The sequence below is a fragment of the Convolutriloba macropyga genome, chromosome 2 (assembly GCF_964194025.1).
Source record: "Convolutriloba macropyga chromosome 2, txConMacr16.3, whole genome shotgun sequence".
Classification (NCBI taxonomy): domain Eukaryota; kingdom Metazoa; phylum Xenacoelomorpha; order Acoela; family Convolutidae; genus Convolutriloba; species Convolutriloba macropyga.
In genome coordinates, this window is record NC_134469.1 from 83,245,879 (window position 1) to 83,268,257 (window position 22,379).

The 22,379-nt window shown below is 36.5% G+C and overlaps 1 protein-coding gene across 1 annotated transcript in view; it reads left to right on the top strand.

The window, feature by feature from the left end:
* The window catches only part of LOC142335030 (uncharacterized), a 27,401-nt gene extending 6,784 nt beyond the window's left edge, over positions 1-20,617 (top strand). The window contains exons 3-10 of the mRNA XM_075383359.1: positions 2,689-3,135; positions 4,210-4,680; positions 12,706-12,859; positions 15,440-15,795; positions 16,331-16,621; positions 17,013-17,664; positions 18,765-19,358; positions 20,014-20,617. Of these exons, the coding sequence (XP_075239474.1) occupies positions 2,689-3,135; positions 4,210-4,680; positions 12,706-12,859; positions 15,440-15,795; positions 16,331-16,621; positions 17,013-17,664; positions 18,765-19,358; positions 20,014-20,159 (3,111 nt within the window). The 3' untranslated portion in view covers positions 20,160-20,617. The remainder of the gene's footprint in view (positions 1-2,688; positions 3,136-4,209; positions 4,681-12,705; positions 12,860-15,439; positions 15,796-16,330; positions 16,622-17,012; positions 17,665-18,764; positions 19,359-20,013) is intronic.
* Positions 20,618-22,379: the final 1,762 nt, after the last annotated feature.

Sequence of the window (22,379 nt, forward strand, 5' to 3'; positions counted from 1 at the left end):
AAATCAAAAACGGAGATATTAATACTGAATTAAATAGAGATCTTTTAATTTTGCATCTTTTCCCTTTGTATGCCCAGTTAGGGAGCAGGGGGCAGGGGGCAGGGGCCGAGGGGGCAGAAAAGAGCTTTAAATTGATCAGAATTGTTGGTTCAAAAACAGTCATTCAAAAAAAAGATAATCAATTTCGCATCAAAATAATTAAATTCTTCTCTTTGTGTTTTTAAAACACTGTTTCAATCTTTCAATGTTTGAAAACATTTTAAGCTTCACGGTTAGAGAAAAGCTTTTGTTCATTCAGCTTCTAATCGAAACAAATAAACCTATTATGTATTTCGATTAATCTTTGAGGTAATTTCAACCACAACCATTAAAGTCCGCTTTAGCCGTCATTATCGAATTTTCTATTTCACTTCAAAGCAATCAAAAGCTGTTTTTTCTTAAGGCGGATCCAAAATATTAAACCAGGTGTGGTTAAATTCATTGATACACGTTATATACAACATGAATAGGCTTTTCTTACGTTTTGCTAAAAAACTGTTTTTCTTATTGCGTTGAGTTCAAATGGAGCGAATATTGGAAAAAAGAACTGAATAAATATATTTCCCAATTTTTAAGGGAAGGGAAATTAATGTGGAAATATAAGCGGCGTCTAGTCCCGACCGTGATCACTTTCAAGTTGAAAATGAGCGAAATAGCTTTGAAGTGAAGCAATTGAGATGTTATATTAGTAGTATAGTTATATTTGAGAAGACAGAAAAAATATCTTAAAATTTTACAGCTCAAATTTGTACTAAAAATAATATCAGGTGTTATATAGTACACTGGACTATATAAAAGATTTTCACACGCAGTTTACAACTACATCACTTCAAAAAATTAATTCAATTATATTTTGATGTTTATGCTTTTATTCGAGTTGGCAAAAATGTGATACTATCTCTTGTTAATTCGATCTGAATAAAAGCAAAGCATCTCAAATCAAAGAAAAAAGGAGTGAAAAAATGATACTTCTCAATTCGTAGTTTTTCTTTCATTTATTACAAAAGTACATTTTAAAGGAACTTTTTTCGCTTTGTAGCTCGGTCGGGGTCTAACTTATTAGCCACATGTGAATAGAAATTTTTATACTCTTTACTTCAGCCGCCGAATTGGCCCACTGGGCGTTTAGCCGTCACCCAAAAAAACAAGAATTTAAGCCGACAAGCCGTTCGCGCACCAATTGTAATGGTTAAAACGAACTAGTGATATTTTGACCATATTCCTTTTGGTTGACCAATCAGAACAGATCTTCGGCTAAATTTCTCACTTTTTTTTGTCGGCTAAACGCCATGTCGGACAATATTCCTAGCGCTGATCTTCACAATAGAGGAAAAGTTGAATTCACAGCAAAATTGAAGTCACTTGGTTAAATTTTTCGTCATCTTTTCATCTTTGCCTTCGCCTGTCAGTTTCAACTTTGTTTTTTAAATTCTCAAAATTATTTTGTAGAACTTCAAAAACAAAAGGGAGCCGCCCGCTGAAGAAAAAGACACGTTGTCTGCAATGCAAATAAATATTCAATTTGTTACAGCTACTTTTGTTTGTTTTTCGTCCTCATTTATCTAAACTGTTCTTGTCAACAATTGTCAACTCTTTTTTATTCCTCCCACTTCTCGTGGAAATTTATTCCCAGATTGTTTTTTTCTTTGGTTTCAATTTCTAAAATGCTGTTCTGAATTTTTTTTCAAGTGTCATTATGACTTATTATTTCAGTGACGTTTGCATAGCTCAGCTATTATTTACAAAATGTGTAGCATGTGAGTATAATTTGATGTCGGTTATACATAAAGCGTGACCAAATTTGACGCTGTATCCGAGCCATTTAAGCAAAAAAAATCTGAACTTTTATTGTTCAATTATTAAGGCATTTTGAAATATATTGGGGGTTAAAAATATCACTTAAAAATATAAGGCGACTTCCAATTTTGCATTCAGAAATATTTGGATTAATACTATGCAAAAAATTAGCAGCCCAATTCTTTTGCTGAGGAAAAATTTTGAAGTGGTTGAAATTTATTGTTTTGAATTTTAGTCCCCCCCCCCCCTTTGAGTTTGAATCAGACTGCCGGCTATTGTGAAAAATATGCGTGAATAGATTTAAATCTGATGATGGGCTTTTATTCCATGTCTGTCATTTGCAACCCAACCGAATTTCATCCCAACCAACCCCCCCCCCCCTCCCCCCCCCCCCGCGCTACCCTTCCCCCCGCTCGCTTTACTCCCCCATATACGTGTACATTGATATTTGAAGTTATTGCTATAAATGTCTATATCAGCCCAGCCCATTATAACAGCCAGAATGCCCTGGCTAGGGGACAGTATAGTCCCTTCTGAAAAGAGACGGGCGCCTTGACTTGTGAGTCATGAAAGCGTGATTGATTTTTTAAATGGAAATCTTCCGGGGCTATTTTGTCCATCGTTAGATAGACCTCAGCATAAAGATAAGCAAGTTTTATCCGCCGATTGCGCAATTTTCTTGTTTTAACAGTCAAAACTGTCCATCGATAGCCAGAATTAAGTTAATTTGCTTTGTTCTTAGTTGTATCCGCACATTTTTACTACAAATTTTCTAACCGACTGTAGTTAAAATTTGTTCAGCGCAGTTGAAGGTGATCAAAGTTATGTTAACTGAAGATTATGATGTTGCAGAGCGGAATTGCGGTTGGAAATTTCCCAACAACCAGCTCCAGTAACAGCATTAGCAGTTATAACTACCCTTCCGTTAGTTACCATAACCAACAACAACAACAACTACAAAATCAACAGCAAACAGGAAACACGCTTTCGACGGCGGTCGCTACCTCGTCCGGGTTCAACATGAAAAACTTCATCAAATCTCGGACTGCCTCCATCGGAAATTCCTCAGCATCGCCTCACTCCAAGCACAACAAAAACCCGTCAACATCATCAGCGTCCCATTACGGCAACGCACCCTGCGACCCTAAAAACCCGGTTATTGTTCACTTATCAATGCAGCAAAACAGTGGGGCGTCCAGTCAGCAGCATCAAAGCAATATTGACCAGCCGATTTACCTGAACCCAGCCGAAATTTACTCACCCCACCCCTCCGAATTGCCCGACCCATCCCGTCATCAGGTAAACAACAGCACCTGTACATAGATTAAAAAAGACACCTTTCAATTAATGCTTTTAAGACCATTTTTGTAAAACTTTAAAGCTAGAGAGAAAATGAAGTTGCCGCTTACTCTAAAACTACAATCGACTCAGCCTATTAAATTTTTAAAACTTGGAATCTGTTTCTGTATAAAGTATGCAATTTTTCTAATATTGTCAATGGTTTACCCTATAGTCAAAATATGAAATTTATTTCGCAATATTTTGCAAGTTTTGTTAAAAGATTCTGGCAAAGTTTTCCAAGACGATTCATCTTCTTGTAATATACTTTGCAAAATTTTGCAAGAATGTCTAAGATAAAATTTTGTCTTGCAAGAAACTTTCATTATAACTATATATATTCTAGAGTTATAATAATTGACGGAAATAATTGCGCACGCTTGCGCATGATCCAAGGAAAATATTAACAGATGTTTTAATTTGAATGACAACGGTGCGAATGAAACAATTTGACGTTGATAGAGTTCTGCATGCAATATTGCAGTCAAATATCCAAGTGAAAATTTTTTAGTTAAAAAATAATCTAGAAAAGTGGAAAAAAATTTAATATTATATATTGAATTTCGCAAATTGATGATTGCTCAAGTTTAGTTTTGATCTTTACAGAAAAATTTTTAGCTTGCAAGCTTTTTTACAGGAATTTTCCAAGTCTTGACAAAATATTTGACAGATTTTCAAGGGCTAAGTTTTATACAATGATGAGTGAACAAATGCTGACCTGACTTGATAAGAGTTCGGTCAAGAACCCAATGTAGACATCATACATGTTTGTCCATATCTAGACGTTTTCTGACCAGAAAAAATTTATCAAGATCTTTCCAAGATTCTTTTCAAGTTTCTCTTCAGGAAAGTTAGTTTAACTGTGTGTAAGAATAATCTTCAAATTTGTTTTTATAGGAGCAAAAATTAAATTGGAGGTTTAATTCCTATCGAAATTAAGTAAGGTTTTTTTCCGAAACTGACTCAAAACTAATGTTAAGGGTATTAGTTATTTAAAGTGTTGCTAAAAGTAATCCATTTTCATTTTGGTTTCAGTTTGAACCCCCCAATATCTCACTAGCCTCAGGTGTCCACCCGGTAGCTTCCCGCGGGCCCGCTCCTCTGCCACCCCAAGCGACTGCCTTCCACCCCAACTACCCCATCATGTCAGCCGAAGTCACCCCACAAGCTACCCCCATAGCTTCCAAGAAACTGCACCAAGGCAACAACACCACAAACAACACAAACAACAACAGTGTAAACAACAGCAATGATAACTCTAATAATAACAGCGGGAGCTCGTCTGTTGGGTTTTCAAACTATATGCCAATGAGTGACTGTGGAAGTCAGAACTCTAAGAATTCAAATGACTCAGGAAGAGGAGGAGGAGGGGGTGGGGTGGCACGTGATCACATTCTCACAACATCAAATGGAACCACAGCAACCGCAGCAACGGGTGCATCTGTGTGTCAGAGCCAAGTTCTGCAATCACAAGGCATCTACCCTCACGAGAACCTATACTACGATGTAAGTTCAATTTGCACATTCGTTCCTTGATTTAATGATCACAATCCTGGAGGTCCCAACTAAGTCGCGAAGTCCAGGCCCAATTGAAGGCAATAAGGGGGGGGGGGGTTTGGGGTCATACATTCGGAATGGTCTAAAAATGTGGATGATATAAGAAAGCACATACGTGTGGACATAGGAACTTCCCATCTGGGACGAACTGGACGTAATAATTTTTGTCCGGGAACTCACTTGAGTTGGTCTAACACATTAAGTTGCATATAATATTATTTTATCGGTAGAGTCTATATAAATAACGTGGGTGGGGGTTTGTAGTGAACAAATCCACTGTTTCATTTTTTCAGTAATTCAATTAGCATAAACTCTCTCTTCTTGAGACTGATTGTTGACTTTGTTTTCGACTTCATATATCGGAAAGATGTGAAATTTTGAATTGAGTCAATTATTGTCAACTTTTGACAAACATCTGTTTGACTTTTGCATGCTTGTAGTAATAAAACGTCCCAATATATGAAAATAAATATCTGACGCCTAGAATTGAATTGCATCGCTGCTGACTGACGTTTTGAGTTTTTTCCAATCCCAATGCTCATACTACAAATAAAATGCTTTCAGTTTTTTTCCATTTCCTCTGTTCGTATGGTATAAAAAGTGCCATAAAGGCGTCAATGGTCCTGTCGCTCAAAGTTTTGCAACTGATTTTGGTCTCTAAGTTGTATCTATATAATTTCAGATGAAAATGACAACTAAGACATAGCATTTTGACAAATAGACCGATAATACTTTGAAAAATACCAAATATGAATTTTTATTTTTTCTAAATACAATCGTTTTTTTTCTGTCAAGCGTCAAGCGTTACATTCGTTTTATATATTTTTTTTGCAAAACTCAAAGAACTGGTATGGTGACATTCGTGCACTCAATTTTGCAACTGATTTTGCAAGTGCATAAAGCACGCATGACATTTTTTTCAGTGCAAATTTTAGGTTTCAACTGAATTCAAAATACTGCTTTGTCCGGTGTCTCAACTTTTGCGCCATAATTTTGCTTTCATCAAGCAAAAATAAATAAGGGACAACTACTATTTCAACAAGAAATGAAAAACTGTTAATATTTGACATTTTATCCTCCAACAATTTTTATGCTGAGGCAACCATTTGATTACAAGAAGAACACTTCTTTTAAAAATGGCTTCCGATTGAGTAGACAGTCTTTTCTATATTTTCTGGAAATATTTGTTGAAAAATTTTAAAAAATTGTTGAAAACTTCAAAATTTGAGAAACTAAACGATTGTAATTAATACATTTGCGCATATTAACATAGTAAAAAATACACCTTCAAAAAGGAACTAGAGTCATGAGAAAGTATCACGCAAAAGCGGATATATTCAATCCACTTCTTATCCATTTTAATTAAATGGAAAGAAAAATTAAAAATTCTTAGCCTTGATAACACAGAAAAAACGGTCGCGTAGACCCCAGAAAAAGAAATATTTCTCTCAAGGAACTATAATTTTGTGTTCAATGTGATCTGAACGACTCGAATAGTTTCAACAAACACTAGAAACATTTGGTGCGAAGCATTTTCGAGTTTTTTTTGAGTCTTAGGAGTCTTTTTTTAGTAAGTTTCCAGGCTTTTAAATTGTCAATTATTATTAAAATGTTAATTGTTCCCATCGAATTTCCAAAAGGATTCAAGAATTCTAAGAATTCAAATTTACATAAAACTAGCTATTGTCTCAACAGTTATATATTCAACTTGAATTTGTTTCATTGATTCTAATCGATCTCAAGAACTTTTGGCTCTAATAAACAGGATTAGAGCTAGAAAAAATGAACAATTAATTTTTCAATTAGATTACAGAATTAATTAAAGTTAGGCTGGCAAATGGATTGTGTACGCTACCAACTAAATAGAATTTTTAAAAATAATAACCTATAATCGAAATCTTTTGTTTTCGAATTGAGTTTTTTGCTGCATTGAAATGCATGCCTAGTTATTCATGCACTATTTTATGCGAACTGGTAGCACTGGCAAAACGCTAATGCTTCATTTAAGTTGAAGGCAAATAAAATAGCAATTATCGTTTAAGTTAGTTGAATATTTTTAAATTAGTATTTTGTTTTTCTTAGTGTTTTTTGGAAACTGGTATTTTTTCAACTCACAAAATATCTGGTTTTTGTGCTTGTTTATTTCAAATTCATTGGAAATAAAAAACTATTTGAACAAGGGGTCTTCTTAGACTATCTGTTCCTAAAGTAACTGCCTTTAGGTTTTTCAAATATCTACAACGATGAACGGTTTGCTTGAAGTTCTGTAGGAAAATCTTGCTTCGTTAATGCCCATTTTCAGTTGCAATAGTAATCCTTTTCATTTTTACCTAATTAACCAGAATTTTTCTGAAACGTTAAGATTTCTTTGCCGGGTTTACCAACAAGTGTATTTCTGTACTGAGCCAGTGTAAATGCAGGACTGTTTATAGACATTTTTACCATTGTACCCTCTATGATCATGTCATAATACAGACAGGCACTCTAATTTTCCTCTGATTTTATCATGATTATTCTAATATGATTGTTTTATTATTATTTTATCGTGATATACCTTGACTTAATTTCTTACTTTTCAATGGCCAAAAAATAAAGTGAAATTTGCTAGTGTTCACTGAACATTTAACAGTTAAGGAATTATGATCATTTGCTCAATGAAAGGCAAGTAACTCATAGCAGAACTAAATTTGCTCCATCGACTGAGCTGAGAAACCAACTGAGAAAAAAAAACCGGATTTTTTTCAACAGCTACAACGAGAGGACCGTCAATAATCAAAAGATGAACAAAAGTGATCTAGTTTGAGTATTTAACAATCTAGGAATTGAAATTCTGGGATATATGCGAAGACTAAAAAAGTACAGAACAAATATACGTATGTATCACTTTATCTCAAAATCACTTTTTCTTATCAGCGCGTAGATAAATATGGCAAAGAAGAAGTAACATTTCTAAAGAAGGCGGAAACTTAAATTACTACTTTATAATTGATGATTTTTTTTACAAAGTAACATGTCTAGGAATTGTCTGCTAATTTACGAAGACTTTAATTTTCCGCCAAATTTTGACTGTGCAGTTTCAAATGTTGCCATTGTTTTCGACTGTCTATACTGGTTAAGAACTATCATTAAGAGACTATCCTAATCTTTAAAAATTACTACAAAAATGTATTGGTCAAATTTAAAAAATTCTTTATTGTAGCCCTGCCTCTCTCATGTACAAATTTAATCATTTTTTGGCAACACAAACAATTTATAAATGCGTCTAACATAACATAGTAAACTGAGTTTAGGCCATCGATTTTTTTGAAATTATCTTTTGTACAGTGATTCGATAGTGGTTGTACAAGGTAGAAACAAAAACAGGAAGACCCGAAAAATCTCCATAAAATCTAATTAGACTGTTTTAAAACAAACCCGCGAGTCTTGACTTTTATTGGAGGGTAATTAGGTTTGAAGCTGTTTGTTTCCCAATTTCCACCGCTATACCAACACTTAGAGCCCAGCCTTGTGATGTTATGTGCGGCTATTAGTGCTATGGTGTGGGCCCGCTTAGCTGTTGACGCCGACCCCCCGCTGGTAACCGGGAAAACAGTAATTATCCCTAATCCCTCGCCAGAGATCAAACGAACCGACGTTTGCAACTTAAGCCGACTGATTGGAGTTGATTAACGTTTGCGGTGGAATCTGGTTTATCCCTGGGGTCTCGGATCCATGTCGTATCTATGCGAGCGTTTTTGAATGGTAATTGTGAATTAATACCACGCACGGCACTTTCGCGCAATCTGGAAATTTGGAAATTCGGTGGATATGGAAAGACAGCTTGTGTAGGTTCAAGGGATAACATGTAACCTAATAGACACATTTGGTCTGCAAACGTCTTTCAGGCATCCGAAAGATCTTTCGGTAAACCTCTGAAGTATGGGAGTAATGATTAAGTGACTCTGCTTGAAGTCAGTGAGAACTTCTGCCGTTTATCGAGAACAGCGAAGCGGTTCGAGATATTAAGTCAGAATTTCAAAGTGACTTCTGCAGAGTCACGTAACCATGCTTAAAACACGAAACGCGCACGTTTTAAAATGACGAAAGTCAACGGAAGTCAACTTCTGGCTAAGTAGCAACTTCTGGCATTTTAACTTCTGGCACTGCAGACTTTCGGCATTTTGAAATGTGCACGTGAGCGTTTTAATTGAGATTATTTCCGTCGGCATTATGAGAGAGAGAGAGGGGGGTTAAAAACTGGAGACGAAAGCCGAAAAAGGCTGAAAGTTGAAATACAGATCAATTTGTGGGTTGTTGACCAGGTGCTAGTGTACTGGTGTCTGAATTTTTCGTGCGTTGCATTGTTTTATTCTTAAAATGTTTTACCCATTTATGATGAGCTCAATATAATTAAAGATAGCACTGCTTTAAAGTTTTTTTTTGGATTGACATTTTAAATATAACCATCTAAATTACGTGGTTAACCACTATCATCATTTTAGTCTAAGTTCACAATTCATTAATTGTGTTTTTAACATCCCTTTCTGTTTGATGGATTCCATCCTTAGCTCTATTTTTGTTTTTTTTTCCGTCAACTCTGATCAATTTTTTTTAAACTCCGTTCTGATTGGGTGATACAAACACGAACGGTCTTTGCTTGAAAGACTACTCTCAATCATAGAGCTGGGGCTCCAATAAATTAGCTATCCTCCTGCAATGTTTTGGGATAGTTAATATGCGTGAGCTATGTCGTGCAAATATTGTTGGGTGCAATTTAACTGCTTTGAAAATACATGCTTGAAATTTGATGAAGATCGGCTTATATCTTTGTTCTAGTAGTGTTAATTTATGATTTCATTTATCTCATTTTTCTCCATTTATCTCACCAACCTTATTTTCTTTAGTAGGCCCAAATATGATAATTGAGGTTCATATTTTGTAAAAAAAAAAATGTACTTGTTTTCCCCGTATTTGATTTTAAGAAGAAAAATGACTAATAATGGCCGAAAGCTTGATGATTATTAGCCACACAGCGATAGCTGGGGCTATTATTGGCCTTCTCTTGGTTTTTTACATTCCAAAGAATTTGAATTGTATTGGGGCGCTGTGTTTTTTTTAAGATGTGTTCACACATTTTTCAATGACTTTGATCTCTCAAAACGGGATAAACAGGTAAAGCCCAGCGGGCATTAAGTTTCATTAGAGGCCCAAAGTGGGCTTTAGTAGTCCTTCAAGTGTTTAGAGTGGTGCAGCTGCTGGGATGGCCTTAATTGAAGGTTAAAAGGTCGTTTTTAGGGAGTTTTTGGGCTCAAAATGCTGCAATTTTTCATGTTTTTTTTTGTGATTTTTTGAGTTTTTGTTTGATTAGTCTTAGGTTGAAGTTTTTAAAAGTTGACGAAGGCCTTTTTCGAGCCAAAATTTACTTTTTTTGACTATTTTATGAGCTATATGTTTTGGTACTACAAACACAAACACGCAAAATCATACTAATTTTTGCAATTTTTTTCAAGATTTTTGTCATTTTTCGTTTTTTTCTAGCTTCAGGGGTCAAGGAAGCTCCTTTGAGGTTTGATAATAGGGCACTATTTGGTAGTATGTTTGATAGTATTTTTTTAAATAGTTGCTAGGGGGCAAGTGAAAGGTTTTCTACATTTAATTTGAAAGAATGTCTATTTTTTGAAATTTGAAATTTTTTCTTAAAATTATTACCTATCGGTCTTTGAGCACATGAATTTTTGAAGGCTTTGAATTGGGTTACGGGATGGCGTCTAAAAGCCTCTAGATACACAGAAACGATTCTGAAGATTTTAATATCACGATTTTCCGTAACATTTCACTAAAATTTTCATTGATTTATTTTTTTGAATTTTTCGGGCATTTTCGAGTTAATCGATCTTCAAGGGCCAATGAATTTCTTTCAGTTATTGCAGATATAATACTGGACCGATTTCAGAAACGAAAATTGATTTTGAAAATATTTTTGAAATGGGTATAATTAAAGAGATCAAATTTTGCCTTAGGGGTAAAAGCTTCTAGAGTATATTTTTCTTCAGTTTTATTGTTTTAATTTCTCTGTTTTTTGGAGATGATTTTGTTTCTGTTTTCGCTGGCATTGTTCACGTGATATGCTGGTCAGTTAGAGTACTTCTAAGTTTTTCATTCAATTCTTTGAATTGTATTTCAGGACTTGTCCTGCTATGTTTTTTATTTCGTCGTCATGATTTTTTTTTACGACCATATGAGGTCACAGCCACTTTTTGTTCATTCGCTTATGCAATTTTAACTGAATTGCTTGTGTGACGTCATTTTTCGCTCTTAGTGGAGTGAGTTTTTTGTTCATGCGCATGATTAAATTTTTGGTCACACTTGACTTACCTCACTCTCAAAAATGATTTCAATTTGAAATTGACTTTTATGTACTTTAATTCAAAGCGATAAGGTCGAATGGGTGTGTGTCACTCTAAATGAAGGTTATTTGAGATCAGCTAATAGAGGCAGCAATAACTTATACAGATTTTTAATCAAAATATAACAAATCAGCCTTCAATGAAAAGACGAATTTTTTTGGTCTTTCTTTTTTACTGTTTTTTTAGACTGCAGATCTACGATTCTAATGCGGCTATTTTCTGGCAACCTGCCAGCTATGTTTTCTTTTTTTAATGTATTTTTATGCTACTCGTTTATATTCAAACTAGTTATAACTTTGGTTTGATTAACAACAAAACTGTCGTACCTTACAGCAGGGTAACATTTGGGACAAAATTCGGACTTCTCATTTGTGAATATGGAATATCTATCGTCAATTTGCGTCAATTTGGTCCTCTGTTGTGATTTGTTGAACTGATACTTTACTTGAAAATTCAAAAGTATCATGCAAATTCGGGTTTAATTGTACCATGCAAATCACATTTTGGTATAATTGTCGAATTGGATTTGAATATTTCACCCGCAGCCCCTTACTAAGCTTATCATCAGAACGATTATGTTACTTCGTAAATAATTTAGGGTCGGTTAATTCATAACTCGTTGTCTCGCTATTATTGGAAGCGAAATGGTAATGGCAATCGAATGAAGTTTGAAACGATTTTTGTAAACGTTTGTCTTTTTATGCAAATTTTTAGCTTGACCGTTTTGTTCAAGGGCAATCTTTCGATAGGACTTGTCGAGTGAGTTTTTCACGCTTGAGTTCTTTATTTTGACCTAAATTGTGACCTAGTTTGCTCTTTTTCAGAAATTAACTCTGTTACTAAGAAAAACCCGATTTTTGCTTCACTTAATGCTACAATTTATTCAGTCAATTACGCCCGAGGTCGGAGTTTGGGACCACAACTAGGTTGCAAGTTTTTTGCACTCATAACGAACTATCTAAGCTACAGCTCCCTCTGAATTTAAGTTTTATCGCGTCATTCCGCGGCAATTTGTCCGACGTTAGTCGGCGCGTTCTTGCTTTGAAAAATAAGTCAAGGCACGTCATAACTGAATACTGCGATCGTTCAAAAAGTGTCCGAATAAACACAACATTGCAAACGTTTGACAAAAAATATACTCAATGGTTCAAATGATCCGAAACATTTTTAGAATAATCAGAAGAAATGATTTTAGTTAATTGAAACGTTCCGGACTTTGGGATTTGAAATTAAACAATTACTTACAACCGTTAAATTTTCTAATTATCAGTATAAACATAATAAAAACCTGATAATTTCAATGCCAACAACTCTTTCGTCGTAGCAGTTATAGTTAAACTCGTCGATCTTTCAGAAAGTGGTCAACAATATAACGCCCTTTTAACAATTATCATTTTTAACACTTTTTTTGGTTATTGAAAATAATCTGCACGTTGCCGCTTTATGAAAAAATTGTGATCATAATGTACAGTTTGATAATGATTCCATTATCTCATATAAACTAAACAGGTTTTACTAGCTGTGCAAAAAAACTAACTTTTTCGGTCTTTGTGATTGTGAAAATTAAACGGTACTAAAAATTTTTCAGGAGTCTTGCGTGGGCGGGGGTGCGGTGGCCGTGCACAACGAGAGACGGCTGAGACACCAGGCAGCTAAGGCTAAGCAACAGCAACACCACAAAAACATGAAGAAATATTTGAAGGAACACAGATCTTCCCACCACAGGAGGTCGCGACGGCTTGGTTAGTAGTTATAACTAAACTCAATTCCCTCTCCATTTTTTAATTTTCTAATGTTTGAATAAACTGTCTTGGATAGTTATTATGAATTATGTCATGAGTTTTATATTCATAGCATAAAGTTGTAACGCTAGCAAACGTTTCAAAGAAATATCGATTTTCATTTACAAGCTAGAGTTTTTTTGAAGGTTAGCTTGCGTTTCAACACCATGAAGCTCGGTAAACGTTGGTTTTAAAAATTTTCTTTAATTTTTTTTATTTTTGAAACTGGCCTGCTTTCTCCGAAAAAGCTACAATCAAAAACTACAGGAGATTGCTCAACTTTAACATGCAGTCGAAACACTCAAGCGCACATCTTAAAATGCCGAAAGTCTGCAGTGCCAGAATTTGAAAAGCCAGAAGTTCCTATATGACTAGCCAGAAGTTTGACTTCCAAGATTTTTTGTTATTTTACAACATCCAAGTTTCGTGTTTTAAGCATGGTTACGTGACTCCGCGGAAGTCGCTTTGAAATTTTGATTCAAAATCTAGAACCGCTTCGCGGTTTTCGATAAACGCCAGAAGTGACTTCAAGCAGAGTCATGTAACCTATACTTGATACACGCCTGTGTAAGTTTTGAAATGATTCATTGCCAGATTATAGAATACGGCAAACTCCTATACACTGTGTGAGAATTCAAACTTGAAAAGTTGAGCATCTCAACCAAAGTAAAGCAATCCTGATTAAGTAAATTTGTCACTTAATCTTGGAACAGCTACGTGGTTCTCTACGACTGCCAGATTTTTGCAGTGACTTCATTAGCGTAACGTGCCTATACAATTTATTTTGCGAAAAAAATTGTGTTGCTTGCTTTAATCTTGAAACAATTTGTTTGAACTGCTCTTGAAATTCAGAAAAAGTTTTTTTTTAATGAGAGACAAATAGATATGAATTCTTTTTGTATCTGATCGAAGAAATATGACAAAAAAGGACAAAGCTTCAAAAAAAACTTTAACAGGCAAAAAACTCCCCTAGCATCCGCTCACTGTGACTTTTATCAAAAGAATAGATTGACAGTTTCACGGTTATTTTGTTATGATACGAATGCACAGTTTTCCCATTGTTTTTAAGGAATATTCAAATTGGGGTACCTTAAAGAGAAATAATTTCTTTAAATACAAAGTTTATATGTGACTGTGTGATTTAAATTCGACTTTCTTATAAAACGTAGTGTAAAGATATGCACTCAAAAAGTCAAAAAAAGTTGCCGTAAAAGTTTTGACAGCGCAACAGAAGTTTTTGGCAGCTTGTAATTTAGTACTACAAGCAGATACAAAAGCGAAGTTTTACATTGGCTCCTCAAATATAATTAAAACTATTTGAGCTCAAAGACACAAAAAGCGGTATTATTTCACTGTTGAGGAATTTGGTGTCCCATGTTTTCACCCCTATTCATTTAACCCCGATTTATTCACCCCTGTATCATTTAACCCCTCTATCTTTTAACCCCACTATCATTTCACCCCGATTTTAATCCCTATAAAATAAGGATTATTAAATTAGCAATAAAATCATTTGGCCATGCCTCGCGGGCCATGGCCATGCCTCAGCGGCCCGTGGGACTTGATATGAAACTATCACAACCGAACGTGGGATTAATCTATCCACTTAAATATGACAAAACATGCCTTTAATGTCGACTGCTAATTAGCGGGATGAAATGATAGAGGGGTGAAGTGATAGCAGGGTTAAATGATAGAGGGGTGAATAAATCGGGGTTAAATGACAGGGGGGTTAAATGAATAGGAGTGAAATGAAGTAGAACCGAGGAATTTAACCACTCCAATTGCAACTTTTCTATGCTTCGGATTGCAGAAAAGCCCTTTTCCGTTTGTGCCCCCCAGTACGTTACGCGCCCCCCAGTTACAGAGCACGTGCCATTACAAAGTAAATCACTATATAAAAATATGGCGTCGGGGGGATGCAAATAAAACGCACCCACCAAGCTGGGGGGGGGGCACAAACGCAAAGATCCAAAAAAAAATAAATATTTTTTGAAGCACTATAGCTATATCAAAAAAACTGTCATCTATCCGTTTATGCCATTTAATGCGAAAATTCATTTTTCCCAACAAATCAGTTTTTTTTGGAACAAAAACAATAAAAATGATCCTGGGGTGGGACAGGATGTTTATCTTGCGAGATCTGAATCAAGTTTAACTATTTTTCAGATGTTTGTTTTTTGCATTTTGTCCATACATAAAATAAGTTCATGTATTTTTTTATGTAAACTTCTTAAAGCGAAAGACTTTTCTTTGATAAATTTAAAGACCAAGAGATAATTTGTAAGAACCTTTAAAGCGAATGGCTTTCTTGTAAGATCCAGTAAGACAAGTGTTTATCTTGTAAGTTTCTGTCTGAAAAATTTGTAAGAGGACGCATCCTCTTGAAAGATTCTGCCAGATAGGTTTTCCACAATTAATATTCGGAGTGTTCCGGAAATTCAAGTCGACCTGATAAAAAACTCGAGTTCTTGTGTCATTGCTTAGTGATACATCATTTTAACTTAATGACATTCGTAAATATTCGAACTTCCAATTCAGGTCGCAGCCTGTCAGCGTCCTCCCTAAGTACAGTTGACAAGCACGGCACACGCAGGTCACGTGAGAGAGGCGGCGGGGGAGGGGGCGGTGGCGGAGGAGGAGGAGGGGGAAATGGGGGCCACACCTACAAAGTGTACGACGGAGACTTCCTGACCAAACCAGGAAACGTGAACAAGTCTGCAGCAATTGAGGACGTCCCGAGTGTTGTGGGACCCCACCACGTGACCGCCAAGCACCACTCATCGTCTTCTAGGAGCAGACCCTCTGTTGTGGGTGGGGGACTTGGGGTGGTTCCCAGAGGCAGCAAGTATGAGAGTGAACACTTTGAGTCGGTGGCCGACAGTACTCACGAGAGAGTAAGTCCAATCGAGCATTAAAACAGTAAAAGTGATAAATTTGCACTCTGCATTGTCGAATTTTAAGAGCTTGGACCAGAGTCACAGAGTAAACCAGCGCTGAATCATATTTTCAGTTCTTAGTTTTTACTATGCCTTTATTCTGATCATGTCACTTTTTACTATATCATGAGCAAAGTTCAGAGAAAACATAATTCAGAGGCAAAATTCTGTGAAGTAAACTTTTAAACTGACGCTCAATTTTTAAAATGACTAATCGTTTGACTAATCGTTTTGAAGTGCGAGATTCAAGAAGATTTCGATTTCCATTCATAGAGTGCCAGATTTTACAACTTGTAATTTTTTTGTTTCAAGCTACGTGACTCTGCTAACGTCGCTTTAAAGATCTGAGTTTCACCTTGAAACTCTAAGTGGATCTCAAAACCTCCAGATCTTCAAGAGCTGTTCATTTTCTTGCTGTTTGGGTGGCTTAGGGGATTAAAATATCCCATAAATTTTTCCCAAAATCGTTGATTTTTGATTGTTCGAATTTAAGGACCGCTCTTATTCTGCCTCGTGTCACTGCCAGTGTGAACAGACTCTGGAGCTGGTTGCCCGCAAGGTGGAGAGTCTCAAATTGGCAATCCTGGAAAAGATGGAGTATTCCCAGGGAAACAGTGACCGGAAGATGGAAGAACTGGACAAACGGGTCAGACATCAACTCAACAGTTTGGACAAGATTTTCAAGGAAAGACTGTCTTCCGAGAAAACGGAGGCGTTTCAACGCATGGACAAGAAGATACTACAGGAGAGAATGGCAATCGCAGAAGAAATAAGGAAAACTGAGGTATGATTACAAAAATCGGATCTATTCTGTTCCCCCCCCCCCCAATGTTTTTGACCCCCAGTTACAAATTATATGTTGTTATATAGCTTGTTACTATGTAAGAAAATGGCACGTGCGCCTGGGGGTAAAAAAAATTTATGCTACGCTAAGCTGGGGGGGGGGGGGTGAAACAGAATAGATCCCAAAAATCATAGCCACAGGACTCTAGATTATAACTCTCTATAACTGGAACATTATAAATTTAGACAAAAATTAATACTCATATAGTTAAATCGCATAGATCGTGGTTAATTTTTGTAATTTTTGTATAATTTACAAAAATCTTTTGATGCAATGGAAGAAAAAACATAACAAATTTTGGTCCGTGAAAGGGAAAGGATTTATGTTTTAGATGCGGGTGGATAGATCACTGAAAGACTGGTGTGAATCGAGATACCAACGAGTTGATAGTCGTCTCCAGGGATCCTCAGATAGAGCACACAGTGATTCAGGTCTCAGTCGAAGACACAGCATCGGAGATGGATCCTCGAGTGTAGGCACTGGAGACAGCAACAAGTGCTATCGCGACAGCGGGGCATTCGAATGTTCCTCGACAGCCTCGAACTCGGACGTCGGAGTCAAAACCCCAAGTGACTCCTTCCCAGTTCGAACTCCCTGGACCAGCACCCCCTCAAACGGTCACCAGAACCCCCCACCACGTCATCAAAGTTGTACGAAACGGGAGTCACCTCTTGTGAGCGAGAAATCAACAACGAGCTCGGCCCGATGCAGCATTCAAAGTACGAGCAGTTCGGCTACCACGAACTCACTCGCCCAGAGAAGCCGAGGGACATCCCCAGTTACAAGTTCTGCAAACCTGTCAATTCACAGTCACTCAAGTGGTGGAGGGGGAGGGGGGAAGTCGGACTCTATTTCGGATATTTTGGATTACCAGGTGGACATGTACGCGTCGAACGTGCAGCATTATGGAACTGTGCGCCGCAAAAGCAGACCACGACTGGAAACAACTTCCACGGCTTTTGATGACACTGAATCGTGCTTCGGTAAGTTTTGCCGCTTTTAATTTCTCTAAATCAATCAATTATTTGTGAGGCTCTGATTTTAAATTTTACAATTTTTAATACAATTTTTAAAACGGATCTATTCTGTTTGCCCCCTCCCCCCTCCCAGTTTGTTTTACCCCCCCCCCCCTCCCCGCTACAAATTATATGTTCTTATATATCACGTTACTGTTTAAAACAAATAGCACGTGCGCCTGGGGGTTGTGAAAGATATAAGCCCATTAAGCTTGGGGGGGGGGGGGCAAAACAGAATAGATCCTAAAAAACGCACTTAGCCAGAAATTGACTTTCGATAATATAAAACTTGCGAGTTTCCTGTTTTAAGCATGGTTACGTGACTCTGCAGATGTCACTTAAAAATTCTGACTGAATATCTCGAACCGCTTAGAGGTTCTCAATAAACGCGCATGAAATTCTCAGTGACTTCAAGCAGAGTCACGTATCCTAAAATTCTAAAAGAAGTGATCGAATGTTTATTCGGTGAATATTTGCACATGAATTAAGTGATGACCAACGTTGCAGTGACCCCCCCCCCCCCCCCCCCCCGAGACTATAATCACCCATAATTGCTATTGGCTAGACTCACCCCATTCTAGGCTGTACAAATCTTCATCAGTACAACGCAAGCATTCGCTGCACATGCTAATGAGATTTTTTTTTTTTGGGGGGGGGGGGTGCTCAATTCAATTAAACTTGGGTTAAAGATGACTTTTTTTGAACTTTTGAATCTATCTTGTTCCGACCATCCTTCCTTTTCATGACCCCGTTGTTATTTGCATTGATATATCGTTCCGTACTGAGAAAAAAAATCGCCCGCGTTTGGACATAAAAAGTTTTATGTGCACTAATTATGACCGGTCTCAATCTTGTTTTTAATAGAGTTGAAATTTCAAAACCCTTTATAAATTGCATAATAAATGAGTACACTCCACTCTTGAGAGACATTCGATTAAACCTGAAACTGATGAGCGACATCTCTTGATAAGATCCTTGCACAAAATTAAAAAAGCTTAGTGATCTTTTTTCGGTCATACCAAAACTGATTAGAAACTTAAAATTTTAGACCCCATTTATGGTTTCAGGGGACAACGAGTCAGTATCTAAGATTCCTATATTAACTCTGCCCTCGGAAAACTTTGGAAAATCGCAACAACAAAATACAGGAAATGCAGCCGCCTCACAACAACAACAACAACAACAACAACAACAACAACAACAACATCTTAAGTCACCTTCTACCTCATCGCATCAAAGATCAGCTTCTAGTGTCTCGACTACTGCTGGAACCGGACACTTTATGATTCCAAATCAACCACAGCAACCCCCACCAACCCCCAATCACTCTTCGAAAATGAACCCTGCAACAAGCCACTTGCCAGACATGAGCGAAGACCTACGCCAGTTCAACTCGCAATACTTAAGCCGCTCCAACGCCCCTGGAAAAATGTCCAGTTCTCAGAATAGCAACCCGAAACCAACATATGAGGACAAACAGTACCCCCCGTGCGACTTTGAAAAGATGAAGCGACTGGATTCGGCAAGCGGGAACCCTGCAGCTCCTGGACACAACTCCTCGGCAGGATCCCAAAATAGTCCAAATATTCCGCCAGTTCTGCCTCCGAGAGGGTTGGAAATGTCCCGATCGTCACACCACCATCATCACCACAACCCCTCAGGTCAGTTCACACTTCCATGTTCCAGAGGTCATATGTTGAAGTACACTCAAGTGTACGAATGAATATTAAAACACTCACGTGCACATTTTGAAATGCCGAAAGTATGCAGTGCCAGAAGTCAAAATGCCAGAAGTTGCTACTTAGCCAGAAGTTGAATTTCGTTGACTTTGGTCGTTTTAAAACATGCGCATTTCGTGTTTTAAGCATGGTTAAGTGACTCTGCAGAAGTGACTTCGAAATTCTGACTTAATATCTCGAACCGCTTTGCTGTTCTAGATAAACGCCAGAAGTTCTCAGTAACTTCAAGCAGAGTCACTTAACCATTACGAAAAGCGAAATTGTTCGAAATCATATCGAAGTCATCATTTTTTTTAAATCAACAATTTTTGGGATAACAGTTGTACATGTTACGTAACCTTGATGAAGTCCCTGGATAAAAATTGCTATTAATTTTAAACCAGAAAGGCGTTCGATGTGTAAGTCAGAATTCCTAAGTGACTTCAGTCGAGTCACGTAACCTTCTGCAATTTTGAATTGAGGCGAGGTATATAGGAAAACTTATAGTGGTATAAAGGGGAGGCTATAATGGTAATTAAACCGCTTATTAGTTCAAATAGTTCATCAATCAAAATTTGTAAACTGCAATTGTTTTCAGGTCAACCTCAAGGTCAAAGTGTCAAGGAGCAGGAGGAGAGAGAGGCTCTACAGCGAAGGATAAAAGAACTAGAGGACACATTACATCATATGTCAATGGCATCCCAACCCACGACCACCACCAGTAATGGAACTAAAGCCATATGAGCAAATGTCACAACCCTGCGGGCCTTCTCAAATCTCGAAGACTTTCATCCTCACAACCCTAAAAAACTATTTAATACAGTTGGATTAACCAACCAAGCAATTTCCGCGATGTTGAAATCAAACAAACGTCCAATAATTTTCTGCAGGTCCAGAAATTAGATTTTGTTTCAATTTTTCAATGATTTAATTTGCAAATAATGATGATGAAAATTGATTTGTGAACAAACACTTATCAGCCTAGCTTCATTGGTGATTAAATTAGAATTGATAGCCCACAATTGTGTGCAAATTATTATAACGACAGTAATGATAATTTAATCGGTTGACTCAATGATCCGAAACTAGCCCAATATAACATTATGATTAAAATGCACACGATATGTCAATAGAAAGAGATAATTTGTGTCCAAATTTGTATCTCTCCTAAATTAGATTTTAAATACATTTTTATTTCATTTTTCTGCATCGTGACACATCCTGCAGCTTAACATTTTTAATGCCAGAAAAAGGTCCTCTTGCGACTAAGTTCAATGAAATTAGCTTTACTAAAATGCTAGTTGATATGAAATATCCTATATATTAAACGCGTGAGCTCTAAAGTGGGGCAAAATTTTTTGCATGTTTAAGGGGCCTCTCGAAGCGCATGTTTAAGAGCCTCATTTAGCAGCATGGTTAAGCAAACATATCGAGAGAGGTCCATGACCTAAAAGGCTCAAAGTAGATGGATGAGAACCGAACCGAACCTGAGAGCGTTATTTCATTGAACTGAAGAATTGGAAAATTTTGAGCTCAAGTAGGCTGGTAGTGATTGTTAGTTTCAAAAATTATATGGGTTACTGTGAGTAAAGAACAGAAGGAAAGATTGTTTCTCCAGATGTTATAAATTGAAAAGGGTAATAATTTATACCTTTTCTCTCATAACTTTTACAGAAGTAAGTAATCTTTACGGTAGCTCACTCTGCCCTTGACCAAAAGTAATCGGAAGTTCAAATCTCTTAATTGTTGTGAACGTGAATGAGTTTAGACAAGAATAGGATAAGAAGTAGCATATATGTACTCCGCGTTGGATATTTGTCATTATTTTATTGGTTTTATCAATAGAATTTTTTGCACAAACTAGGCTCAACATAGGAAATGTTGAAAGCATTTTTTTGTGCATCTGGAATTAATTTTCAAGGATTTCTACCATTTTAGCAAAATTTTTAGTCGTTTTTTTTGTCTTCAATTGCCACTTGTCTCAGCTAAGCTTGAGCTAGCATTCTTCAGCTAAAGCTAGCGACTACCGAAGCCAACTGCTAGCTATTCGTTACAGAGCACAATAATAATCGGCTGTAAATAGCCGCCTTCTGCCTCTCAACCGTAAGTCGTTAGGCGCTTTCCTGTTTTTTACAAACGAAAGTGTTTGAATTGTTTTAGGGCGCTGTCTTTTGTCTTTTTTCTGACGCTAAGGGGGAGTATTGGAGACGTGAAGGTCTTTTTTTTAAATAAAATCAATTCTATTGGATTGAATTTTGAAACAAGAAATGAAACCCGTAAGAAATCTTGAGCGATTGAGCGGTAAACAAAATTGAAGTGGTGCAGAAACAATTTTTTTTTGTTCATAACTCTGTTTTCGAGGGAGCGAGAAATTGAGTTGCTGAAATATATTCATAAGCGAGCGATTTTTGTCGGCATTTGAAGCAAAATTTAGACTTTGAGACGACAATTTGAGGTATTTTCGATCATTGTGTCATATTCAAAATTTTGTTTGGCATTTTTTAGTTGTCAACAGCCGCAAAGCGATAGCGGCTATTATTGGGGATATCGTGTTTTTTATTTAATTCAAAGAATTTGAATTTTATTGGGGCGCTGTCTTTTATCAATTGCTCTCAATTTTCATTTTTTTAAAAAAATATTTATCGTCAGTATTCAGGTTCTTTCAGCCTCATAGATAAAAAAACATCCTTAAGTGTTTAATAATAAGTTAATGAAATTTTTTTTATTTGCCACGGAATAGCTTTCAATATTTTAACATCACTTTTTTGTCAATTTTTGAAAAACTTTTTTTCATTTTTTCTTAAATTTTTTGTAGTTTTTTAGGTTTCTCCAGCCTCAAGAGCAAAAGAGCCTCCTCTAGGGTTTAATAGTAGGTTACTGTATAGGTTCTAGTTTGTTGTGAATTGAATCTAATACAATTGAATAATTTTACCATAACTATGTAAAAAGCGCTTTTATTGGAAA